The sequence below is a fragment of the Cydia strobilella genome, chromosome 25 (assembly GCF_947568885.1).
Source record: "Cydia strobilella chromosome 25, ilCydStro3.1, whole genome shotgun sequence".
In the NCBI taxonomy this organism is placed as follows: Eukaryota; Metazoa; Arthropoda; class Insecta; order Lepidoptera; family Tortricidae; genus Cydia; species Cydia strobilella.
Window position 1 is genome coordinate 1826001 of NC_086065.1, and position 13116 is coordinate 1839116.

The 13116-nt window shown below is 38.3% G+C and overlaps 1 protein-coding gene and 1 non-coding gene across 3 annotated transcripts in view; both read left to right on the forward strand.

Annotated features, from left to right (window-relative positions):
• Positions 1-820: 820 nt before the first annotated feature.
• The window catches only part of LOC134752816 (probable chitinase 2), a 483068-nt gene continuing 470772 nt past the window's right edge, over positions 821-13116 (forward strand). For both annotated transcript variants that reach the window (XR_010128771.1, XM_063688566.1), the window contains exons 1-5: positions 821-1005; positions 8034-8198; positions 9701-9786; positions 11524-11633; positions 12807-12903. Coding sequence is in view for 1 of the 2 variants with exons in the window: in XM_063688566.1 (XP_063544636.1) it covers positions 933-1005; positions 8034-8198; positions 9701-9786; positions 11524-11633; positions 12807-12903 (531 nt within the window). In the remaining variant the exon portion in view is untranslated. The remainder of the gene's footprint in view (positions 1006-8033; positions 8199-9700; positions 9787-11523; positions 11634-12806; positions 12904-13116) is intronic.
• Positions 11135-11207, forward strand: Trnaa-agc (transfer RNA alanine (anticodon AGC)). The gene has a single exon. It is a non-coding gene; the product is annotated as a tRNA-Ala (tRNA).

The window sequence follows — 13116 nt, forward strand, 5'->3', positions numbered from 1 at the left end:
GGCACATTTTGTCTTAGCAACCTACCTCTGGCTGTCTTTTATCTCTGTGACTATCTCGCCATTTTCTTGCATAAAACTTTTTATTAATTATATTAATCTTAATCACTGATGATTTGATCTCCCGTTTTGTATTTAACTATTTATATTTTACTTGTATTTTTGTTTGTATCGATGTGCAATTTTATTGTGAAATAAATTAATAAACAAGTCACATAGTTTTATTTTAATGTTTCCATTTTACAAAACCTTAATTAGTAAAAACTAAATGGCCCTCATATAGGCGTGTTCAGATATTTGTGAGCACCTCGGCCGCCCCGATATATCTGATGGCGACTGTACAAACAAGCTCTGACGTCAGACCTAACGAAATTATGACTAAACAGTCTCTCCAGACCAGACCGCAGGTAAGGAAACCATTGTTACAAAACAACAATGACATGAGATCACTGACCGAGAGTCAAAACGATTTCCACCTGGATTCGAACCTGCTATCTAAAATTTTCGCAGTTCACACGTACCTGAAAGTCCAACGTGTCATTATTATATAATTTTTTGTACAAAGAAATTGCAGACTTGCTTGCACAAAGAGATATGTTCAGCTCAAATGGACATACTTTTACATTTACACAACACCACACAATCGTAAATACACCTTAAGACATGAATATAAAGTTCATAAACGGAATAGCAGGGGAAAGTGATTAAGCGAACCGGTTGAGAATTATAACACAAGCTGAAATGAGTCTTAATACTTAAAGTTAAGGTTGAAAATAGAATGGCAATGAAAGAACCGGTAAGTTTACTAGAACGTGCAACAAATGTCAAACCCTAGTCGTGAGGATGCCGCGTCCGCGTTCGTTGTGTTCCAAATTCGAATTTTAAAATATTATTTCTGTTCCGTGGATTTCGTTTGTTTTTTGTTTACGTGTGAAATGGCGGGAGTGGAATTGTTTTTTTTAATTGTAGCGGCGATGGCGTCCGTTCTTGACGGCCAGACCTTGGGAGGTAAGTGAAGGGATTTTTATCACTCAGGGTTAAATTGCAACGTTTTTCTCTTGAGAAATGTTTTGAAATTAACTGTTTATATTCTAGGTTTTAAGTTAAATAATAGTGATTCTGAAGTTTTTCTCACAATTGTTCTTCCCCGTAGTGAGAACGTTTTCTCTACAGAAAATGCCTACGTTATTGCGATAAATATAGTGGGCTTCAATATTTAATCTCAGGGAGATCTGAACCATATGTGGCCTTGAAAAGACGCGAAGGAATTTGAAGGGCATTTTTTGGACCCTAGCGGCCGCAGCTCGTCACATTTTAAGATGTCTATTTGAGATGGCTTTAAACAATGTGGCTACGTAAATGTATGAATTGTACATAAATAAATATTTATGTAATTAAGTACCAATATATAGACTACGTATAAAGCGCTGGTGGCCTAGCGGTAAGAGCGTGCGTCTTTCAATCCTGAGGTCGCGGGTTCAATTCAAACCCCGGCTCGTGCCAATGAATTTTTCGGAACTTATTGTACGAAATATCATTTGATATTTACCAGTCGATTTTCGGTAAAGAAAAGCATCGTGAGGAAACCGGTCTAATCCCAATAAAGTCTTGTTTACCCTCTGGGTTGTAAGGTCAGATGGCAGTCGCTGACAATGGCCGACCGCTCACAAAAAAGAAACAATGGCTTTTGTTTAACAGATTAGGGTCTCAGGCGTAAAAATCATTTGAGAAGATTCATATACCTATACTTATAAACCAATACTATACAGGTCAACTAGATTTTTTTACTATCTAAATACATGAAATGAACTACCCAAGAACCCGCTGCGTGGGTTCATTTTGTATTGGAAATGGGGCGCTTGGCTTGGCACTGAAAGTGGAAAAGAAACGACCGGTTCGCCATAAAAACGTAGTCCCTATAGGATGACTCACGTTAGACCGGGGCGTGTCCGGGCCGGAGCTTCCGGCGCTTACTTTTCTATGACATGACAGGTGATCACGTGATGCTTTCCATAGAAAACGAAGCTCCGGAAGCTCCCTATTTTCCACTCTGGATTGACATTTTAGATCCTTATCCTTATATATATATATTTAGTGTACTCATAGTCATAACATAAGGTATAATTAATCATATTATTTATGTATAGAAGTTTTACTTCGCTCAAAAGTTACATTTTTTTTTGTTTTTTTAGGGTTCCGTACCTCAAAAGGAAAAAACGGAACCCTTATAGGATCACGCGTGCGTCTGTCTGTCTGTCTGTCTGTCTGTCCATCTGTCACAGCCTATTTTCTCCGAAACTACTGTACCAATTAAGTTGAAATTTGGTACACATATGTAAGTTTGTGACCCAAAGATGGACATGTAACGTAAACAAATTAATTTTAAACACGGGGGCCACTTTTGGGGGGTAAATGAGAAAATTAAAAAGTAAAGTTTATCAAACTATATCGTGTTATATATTAAATGAAAGAGCACATTGTGAGAATCTCAAATATATTTTTTTTATAATTTTAAGATAAATAGTTTAGAAGTTATTCAAGAAAATAGATAAAAAAGGACCATTCCCTCCCTTTATCTCCGAAACTACTGGTTCAAAGATTTTGAAAAAAATACACAAAATAGATCTTTACCTATAGATCACCGGAAAACCTATTAGAAATGTGCAGTCAAGCGTGAGTCGGACTTAATTACCTAGTTTTTGATCTACGGGTTTTTTTAAAGACATTTCACATAAAAAAAAATACATTGTTTAGCCCGCAGATTTGCTCGGTGTACAGATGAAGTCAAAATCACACTCTTCAAAGCTTACTGTACATCACTGTACACGTCAAGTCTGTGGGTGAGATATACTCAGCGAGCTAACAATGCCTTGCGCATTCAATACAATAATGCTTTTAGAATGCTGTTGAGACTGCCGCGTTTCTGCAGCGCATCGTCCATGTTCGCCGAGGCGCGCACAGACGGTTTCGATGCCGTGCGGCGAAACAAAACGGCCTCACTGCTTGACAGAGTGCGCGGGAGTAGCAACAGCATTCTAAACATGATAGCTAATAAGCTAGATTGTCCTTTGTTATGGGTAATGGGTCAGCGGACCAAGTCGTTTTTGTTTATAATTTATTAAATATTTTTATTAGGTTACTGTTGTTGTTGTTACTAACATAAGGTAAAAGCTATAACTAACAAATTTATGGACCATATGTTGTCTGTCAAATAAAGAAATTTAATTTAATTTAAATTGTGTAATGTACGGAACCCTTAGAACGCGAGTCGGCCGGTTTTTTCTCAGTGCATGGGTGCTTGACGCTTTTCTGCTTAGCCCTATGGTTGACTGGTAGAGAATGTCTTTAATGGCATTAAGTCCGCCTGTTGTACTCTTTAGAATATAATATAATAGAAATAATTCATTCGTTAGCACAAACACAAAAATAGAAAATTATACAAAACAGAGAAACATAGAAAGAAAAAGTGCCACGAAATGGTCTCACCTCAGCATGTTGCTGGCGACTTCCAGCGCTGATCTTCCGGTGAGACCATCCGGTGAAACAATCACGACAGGTAACAAGAAGAACTACAAAATTAATATATGACAACAAAAACAACAAAATTAGTATATGACATACAAAAGACGAAGACAGAAATAAGTTAAAAATATATAATTATTTACAATAAATGTTAGTATTACGTACAGCTGTTATATCGGGCCAAACTCAACTTGGCCGTACATTACGCCTGAGATTATAACTAGCGCTATGCGGCAGCTACGCAAACTAAACTAAAATGACAGCTAAGGCAAGTTGATTTTATTAGAACAAAAGCAATACTGTATCGATCTAGAGTTGACTGCTTACAGACAATCGCAAGAGGGCGAGAAAGAAATTTTTAAAAGTAATGTGCCATGGCCATGCAGAAGGAACGTAATCTAAGTGGTAAGTAAAAGCAAAAACTACAGGCAGCTTGTATCGTGTAAGCAGGTTTCCTGGCTAAGTTGGTGGCTAAGCATGTACTGTTTAAGCTTCGTTTTGAAACTATAAATACTTTGCAGGTTCCTCAAGTCATTGGCGGCGGCACGTTATTCCAACATTTTCAGGCAGTATAGTGATAGCTGCCCCGGAAGGCTTTTATGTGCAATAAAGTTTTTGGTGTTTATTTGATATTTTTTGGCTATTATAAAAGATAAGAGCGAAAAACAAATTCCATACAAATGTTAACTTGTATAAACATTTGATAATCGAATAGTTAATACACATCAAATTGCGTAAAAAATATCGAAAAATTAAGCATCCAATCAAACCATGATATGCAACAGGGTGCGTAGCCAACATGCCAATCGTTAACGCTCCTGTCACTGTCGCAAAACTGATAAAGATAAAACCGTTTCGTTCGCCACGGAGCGAACAATCGTCATTGTGGCTACGCAGTTAGCCAGTTCAACTCAGTTATCTCTTCTAGATAACCCTGAAATTGATTCAGTTTTATAAGTTAGTAAACACATGTATTTCTGAGAATCTGCCACACATTTTATGCCACACATGTTTGCCAAATGATTCACTTGATAAATGAATCACTTCATTAATGAAATAAATTGGTTAATATTGGACAATTACTATATTAGGTACATTAATTACAAAAAATACCATTCCCTTTACCTACCTTATAACGTCACAGTATTGTAAAATTAATAGTTTCCATTATCTGAAGTTTTTGCGTTTGTTACTAGATTAACTTTGTCATAAATATCGGTATCTAACCGTTGGGACGTTGACCGAAAACAAAAAGTCATATATATGTGAATGTAAACCTGTGAGTTAGACCAAGAAAAGTCTGCAGAGATTTTGACAGCACACGCAGTGCAAGTGTTATTTATACGTCATAATTTCATAGAAGTTTGACGTTTAAAATAACACCTGCACTGCGTGTGCTGTCAAAATCTCTGCACTTTTCTTGGTTTGACTTCACACAAACATGATTATTTGCCATTCACAGTAGAATTTGACAGATTGAGAGAGACTTATATTGACCGGGATATAGACCGTGATTACCTTTTGTATTATTTGTGAGCTCCCGAATCAAACACGCGTAGTGACACCGTGAGTGTAGTGTGTTTGGACAGACCAACGAGTGTGAACGCGACCGGACCAACAAGTGTGAATGCGACCGTTGGTAACGTTGAAAGTGAACGCAGCCGACGCGCAAGAATGAGGGTAGACAGAGCGCTGTCTACACAACTTTGACACCCACCCGCTATCTTCAGTCACCCGTGAACATGATGCATGTAACTGCGTCGAAATATCGGGAGCTCACAAATAATACAAAAGGTAATCACGGTCTATATCTCGGTCAATATAAGTCTAGTGAAACTAACCGTGAATCATTCAAAACTCTAGATAGAGAGAGTTTGACTAAAGGTCTACTGTCCTTATAATTTTGTATGAAATTACAAGAAAATATGCTAGAGCTAATATGCTTTGAAAAGTGCAAAATAAAATTTAAGTGCTTCGATATACACGCGTCAACTTCAAGAGCTGCTAGCGTATCAAAATAAATAAAAATAATAAATAAATATCAGCCTTCGTGAATTAAGTATTATTTAAATGAAGTAATTTTGCTATCATTCGCACGTGCATGTCACTCGTACTTGTTTGTACATGTATTAGAGCGAGACGCGTAGACGCAAAATAACTAAATGGTATCATTTAGATATCAAAATGCAAGTTCGAATTGTCGTCTTGGTCATTCGAACCCATTCCGGTTTTGTGACAGGTTTAACCTTGCCATGTTATTGCGACGGGGCGTGACGCACAGCTTTTACGCGCCATTTGAACTAAATATAAAATTTTGGAAACACAATACTATCACGGATTAGCAAAGCAATTTATCATTATTTTAATTAATATACGGCGCGATTCGGGAAATGAATTAGAGATTCACTAGATATGAAATAGTAAAGATATGTGACGTCCCACGGGTAAAGGTACCTTATGGCGGTTAGCGCTTACGCATTATCAAAAAGCATATACTTAATAGGATTTATAGGATAGAGCGGTACTGTCATAGTAAATTTTGTTGCCACAGTATATTCATTGCCATCTATGGCATCTATCGACACACGATTAAAACTAAAAATAAAAATATCAAAAAATGTATTTATATATGGATAAATGATTTTCATTTTTTGCAACATTTGCATTAGTTATTTTTATATTATATTGACCCATGTTCTTTCACTGATATGCGTTAAAATTGTTAAATAACAAACGAAACCGTCAACGCTATCTATTTGAGAGTAGGCCAAAGTGGCGCCAAAAGGCGCCATCTGTTCGAGAATCAAATTTTCTTGATTTTCTAGGCACGTTTTTTCCTTAGACTGTATCCATCTATTACAGAGTTATATCTATCTTTGGCTAAAGGGACATATTTAAACGGTAAAAGTGCCTGCGGTTTCACGCTACATTTTACCTAAATACGTTACTTTCCCATCAAGTACCACTATTACCGAAAAGATGAGTTACCGTACACAAAGACGTTTCATGCTCGAGATATTTGTCACGCTCGGCGATTCATGTCACCGAAATAGTAGAACAGGGTCACACGTCACACTCACACAGATAATGTACAATGTACCTACAGAGTAGGTACCTAAAGAGTATAATGTACCTAGTACCAGTAGTACCTTTTCATAAACCAAACCAAAAGTTGTCTCCACTGAACGCCATTATTATCCTCGAATTGTGCGAGAAGCGATTGAAATCAAAAAGCATCCCAGAAATTTTAATAGGGAAGATGGTTTTAACTTATTGGCAACTTGGGGACCATCCAGAAGTTAAAGCCAAGGGATCTACCTTAGGATGTGTGCGCGGATGTTGTGAGTGTTGTGTGTCGGACTATTGACAATAATTAACTTTTATGTGTAGTGGGTGGTTTGAAAATGTGATGTCTACCTCGAACTTTAAATGCACTTTTCGTGGGGTAGTCACACAAATCTCTGTTTTGACATTTTGCTGGGACGTCAGTTAGCCGCGACCACGACCAGTGAAACCTGTGTCGAAACGTCGGTAAATAAAGGTAACAAAATAAATTCGCGATAGACCCGTTTCTAAATGTGATTTAATAAGTACCTTTTAAGTTAGTCTAAGATTTTGCATGCCATATTGTGGTAGATCATACATGCATGTACCTACACTTAATAGCTACAATATGTGCCTATGATGATGAATGATGCTCTCCTGACCGATTTCGGCCACAGCGACTGTGTGCTCTGGAGTAGGCAATTTCTAATTCACGTTATTAGCTTGTAGCTGATCCGCTCTCTGGTGCCGCCCTTAGGTGGCTCACGTACCAATGACATGTAACCATAACAACTGTGTAATATTCAAGTAAAATAAATAAATTGAAATTAAGATTACTCTGTAAGTAGGTAGGTACATTAATCATTATACATTATACTTAATTGTCTAATTAAATAACCGCAACACAAGCTTTATTGGAGCTTACTGTGACACTTAATCAATTTGTGTGAGAATGTATTATAATTAGCTCCATGCATGAATTTATTTTTATTTTTGGATTCATAATTTATATCGTTGGAACACCGGAAATGATAAAAATACTTTTGTAAACCTTAACATTATTTTATTAAAAAATATTTAAAATGTTAAAAAATTTTGAGCGGTTGAAACGCTCATAATTTTTGGCGCGAATTCGACAGAGCGTGATGACGTCACACGTTGGGCGGCCCAACTGACGTTTGCTACTAATGACACTAATCTGTCGAACGCGTGACGTCACGTGGCGTTTCGAGCGTTATGCGGGCAAATTTTTGTACTTTTTATTTATAATTTTAAATAATTAAATGGTAATTTAAAAACGGAAATGCATTTGTAACATGATATAACGGTAACAAACATCCGAATAAAACATATTTCGTTCAAATATAAACTTCATGCTTCTATGAATTTATCTGTGTTAGGTACACAGGCAAATTTATCCCTAAAAGTAATCTCTCAACAAATTATTGACAAACAATTTAATTTTCCAGGCCCCATGCATGGAAAAGTGGTAGTGTGCTACGTTGCCAGCTGGGCAACTTACCGGCCCGATGCCGGGAAATACGACATTGGCGACCTGGAGCCTTCCTTGTGTACACACCTTGTGTATTCCTTTGCTGGACTGGATGAAAGCACTAATACCATTAAGGTTATGGGTAAGTGGTAATTTTTCACGTTTTTAAACAGCATACTGTGCATGTTGTGGAATGTTGGACAGAGCCAAGTGGCGGGAAAAAAGGGAGGCCTTTGCCCAGCAGTGGGACACACTAATAGGCTATAAAAAAAAGAAGTCATAATGTATAAGCACATTGAAAATGCGTTCCGGCGCGGCCCGACTCTAGCCGGACGCGTCGGTGGGAATCATAGATATAGGAACAAGTTTTTGGCAAAAAATATATTTTTGATACAAGCTTTTATCGCTGACTGTACTTTTTTCCACAGGCAACTAATACTCATCGAGACAATTCTAAAAACCCCAAACACAATTAGGTTGCGTGGTTTTATCACAGAGTTCCTATATGACCACCTCCTGTCTTTATCATCAGATCAGCTCGATGGTACCATTATATTGCATTGTCACCCGAATTACATGCGTATGCAAATTTTCAGCTTCATCGGAAACCGGGGAGATGGTTAAATTAGTTACCTTAGATTTTATTACATAGTTACATATGGTTACATACAGGTAGACCTAATAAAAGCGTGTTAAAAAGTGGGAATAGAATAGAATAGAAATCATTTATTCAGACAACACATCAATACAACACATATATAGCAAATACAAGACAAAGATAAACAAAACAGTAGAAATAGAGATGTGAAGCCGAAATGGTCTCCACTCAGCAATGAAGCTGGCACGACTAGCGTGGTCAACGGCGCTGGTTTTCTGTGGAGCCAGCGGAGTGTGCGGGACAGCATAGTGCGGGACGGGACACGTTGTGGACGAATCGTACTCAATGTGTATCCAATGTTCTTCAAGCACAAGGTCCCCGGCACACTACAGTTATAAATGCTCTTGTCATTAACAGAAATGTTAACATTAACTGTATCGACTAGTAGAATAATATAGCGTGTTTATTTATTGAAATTTTTAGTCGGTTCGATTCCCGGGCGAGACAAGCGAATTTAAAAAATCTTTGAATGCAGTTTTGTTTCTTTAAAAAAATAAAGCTTTGCACTTTCCCTCCAGGGCCAATTAATTTTTAGGATTCCGTACCCAAAGGGCAAAAACGCGACCCTATTACTAAGACTCTGCTGTCCGTCTGTCCGTCTGTCTGTCACCAGGCTGTATCTCATGAACCGTAATAGCTAGACAGTTGAAATTTTCACAGATGATGTATTTCTGTTGCCGCTATAACAACAAATACTAAAAAGTACGGAACCCTCGGTGCGCGAGTCCGACTCGCACCCAGTTGGTCCTGAGGAAGTTCTTTATTCTGGTTTGTCAATATATACTTTTATGCGGTTGTTTCTTCATCATAACTCTTAAGAGCCTGGCTCTTGTCGGTGGAGTAACCCCCACTCCGTTCTTCTTTCTGCCGCTGTTTTGAGCTCCTGATACGTCACTACGTTGATTTTCTCTTTGGCTTGGTCCAAAAACGCACGTCTTGGTCTTCCTTTGATTCTTACCTTTAATTATTTAATGTTTTTTTTTCAGACCCCTGGCAAGACATCGAGAAAGACAACGGCCAAGTTGGCTACAAAGGCTTCGTCGGTCTGAAGCAGCGGTACCCCCACCTGAAGGTTCTTGTTTTTTTGTACATTTATGTGTTATCTATCGTGTTATCACCAATGGGCCTTATGGAAGACCAGCGCTGGTTTCATCTCTAGCATTACAAATACAAAACTCTTTATTTATTTATTTATTTCCTTTTTTAATAAACACATTATTTACATCAAAGATAGATATAACTCCGTAATAGATGGATACAGTCTAAGGAAAAAACGTGCCTCGAAAATCACGAAAATTTGATTCTCGATCAGATGGCGCCACTAGTTTTGGCCTACACTCGTATAGAGGGCGTTGACTGTTTCGTTTGTTATTTATAATTTTAACGCATACCAGTGAAAGAACATGGGTCAAAATCATATAAAAATAATTAATGCAAATAAAAAAATCATTTATCCATATTTAAATACATTTTATCGTATTTTTATAAATATTTATTTTTAGTTTTAAAGTGTGTCGACAGATGGCAGTGAATTTACTGTGGTTACAAAATTTACTATGACAGTACCGCTCTAGTATAAGTTACTCTATGAAGATATATACAGTGGTACAACGTAAACGAAATTAATAACTAGCTTAAATCTAAAATAGGCCCTTGAGGCATTGTACCAAGGATGCTGGCGGCATTTCCTCGCTGTATCGCAATGCTTATACGTTGTGCGAGGAAGCCGCATTTAATAAATTAGTTTTACAAAATGATTTAAGGGGATGGAGCCGCCCAGTAAGCATAAATGACTGTGTCGGGAGCATTATGCTGATTTGGGTCCATTTCGTGATGCGCACTGCGTGCGTGATGTTCCCTGATTTTGTTGTCTATACATGAGTCTCTTAACTTCAAACTCGAATAAATCAAACTGTCAGATACTCTAAGAACAAATTTAATTATTTTCTATAAAAATAACGAAACAGCCTGTGTGTGTGTTAATTTGTGTTGTGTTGTGTTTGTGTTCAGGCACCTGTCCGGTAAACGGGGGACGCTGATAGGACGCTGGTTCGATTCCAGCTCTGGACACTGGAGGCTTTGGTCATTTTTTCCTTCGTATATGACATTTGTGACGTTTTCAACTAAAAGGTACCTCATTGTCGGTTGTCGATAAGGTTGATTTCTAATTAAAGCTTTATGGAAATAGCGTCTTTAATGACAACCGACAATAAGAACCGGTTTAGTTGAAAACGGCACATTTATTTCAGTTTAAACTGTCAGATTTTGCGATTTTGGTATTAAAACAAGGTAATAGGGTAGATATTTCCTAAGAGGGCCGGATGGATTTTAAGAAGTATAACACTTAACGGTAGATATCGCTAGGACCTCCCTCAGGCTCATATATATATATGGTGGAAATATTCACTGTATTGGATAAGGTCTTGGTTGCTCAGTTGGCAGAGCACTGGGCTAGCGATCCGGTAGTCGTGGGTTCAAGTCTCACCCAAGACAATGAAGATACTTTTATTTTGTTTCTAAGCTCAATAGCATCGTTCGCAGACGTATCTGCTTAATACAAAATTAATTTGGATTTATGCGAGTTTGAAATTAAACGACACATTTTTGTAATGTTTGTGACTGTCACGTCTGTCTATATGTGGTATTTTCTATAAAAAGGGACCTTATTGTCGATGGCGCTTACGCCATTATAAACGATGCTCCGAAATAAATACAATGCCGCGCGACGCTGTGCGGCGTAAGCGCCATCGACAATAAGGTCCCTTTTCATAGAAAATGCCCCATATTTTTTTATCTTTATCTTTTTAAGGTGACCATCGCCATCGGAGGATGGAACGAGGGTTCGCTCAAGTATTCAAAGATGGCTGCCAGCGAAGAAAATAGGAAAACTTTTATTGCCAGCGTTATGGTTTTTCTGGAGTAAGTAGTGTCTACAATATTAGGGGCCTAGCCAATATGACAATCGTACGCCGACAAGGTTATAGGTTATAGGTTTTCGCGGGCTAGGTTTCCGCAACTCGACGTCATATATTGCGCCTATTTTGCGTGATGGGTTGCCGGCACTACTCTTGCCAACCCAACTCTTCCAAGAAGCCTAGCAGACTCTTGATGTTGCCGACGACTTCTGGGAGAGACCCCGGCGAACCGAGGTATTGTGCCCAGTATTGTGCCACCCCTGGACATTCGAGGATGACGTGGGCGGCTGTCTCTTCTGCCTCCATGCATACCATACATCCATGTACACCGACAAACGACGAAGCGAAAAGAAAGAATCGGATGAAAGATCTTCCAAAAAGTCACGTGACAATTTCCATAGGTAGGTGGGTCAAAAATTCTTTTCGTATTCTTTTGTTTCTGACCACTCTGTCACGCTTGTATTTGTGTCTATTATCAAATAAATAAAAAAATCGAGTGCTATTGCATGTCTGTCCAATTCACACGAGAAATATTAAAAATAAATTTCATCTCATACAAAAACTCCACCCCGTCACATTTTTTGGGGACAAAAAACAAGAGCACGAAAAGAATTTTGACCCAGGTACATTAGATTGACAGAATTTCCATTCCAGTGATCGAATCCAGCACTGAACTGGATCGAATCGTTTACATTAATTCCAATCATTTTCATCACCCATTGAATTTATGGAGACTGTTAACAAAAACACAATACGTTTTCACCATTTAACGCTTAATCCAGCACTGGATTGACGGTCTACATTATTCCAGTGGCGCTGGATTGACGGTCTACATTATTCCAGTGGCGCTGGATTGACGGTCTACATTATCCTAGTGGCGCTGGATTGACGGCCTACATTATCCCAGTGGCGCTGGATTGACGGTCTACATTATCCCAGTGGCGCTGGATTGACGGCCTACATTATCCCAGTGGCGCTGGATTGACGGTCTACATTATTCCAGTGGCGCTGGACTGACGGTCTACATTATTCCAGTGGCGCTGGATTGGGCGAGCTGGAATCAAAAGTAGACCATCATTCCAGTCACTGGACTGGAATTATTACTGGAAGGATAATATTCGAGTGCCGGTTCACTACTTATTTCTTTCTTAATTTTTAAATTTTTTTTTGGTTTTAGTAATTACAAGTTCGATGGTCTGGACTTGGATTGGGAGTACCCTGCGAGAAGAGATGGCAGACCAGAGGACAAAGCCAACTACGTCACTCTGGTTAAAGTAAGACGTTCTCTAAATCTCTAATACGTTAAAGTGACATTCAGATGTCAACTGCAGTTCTGCGTTTATACTGTTGCGACCAAAAACATAGTACAAGTAGTTATAGACGCGCCACCGAGCGACCGGGCGTAAGAGAAAGAATATTCATATAAAATATTTGGGCAGTATAGGAATTTTTCTCTTTCACTTATAAATTTCGGTATTTCGCCATCG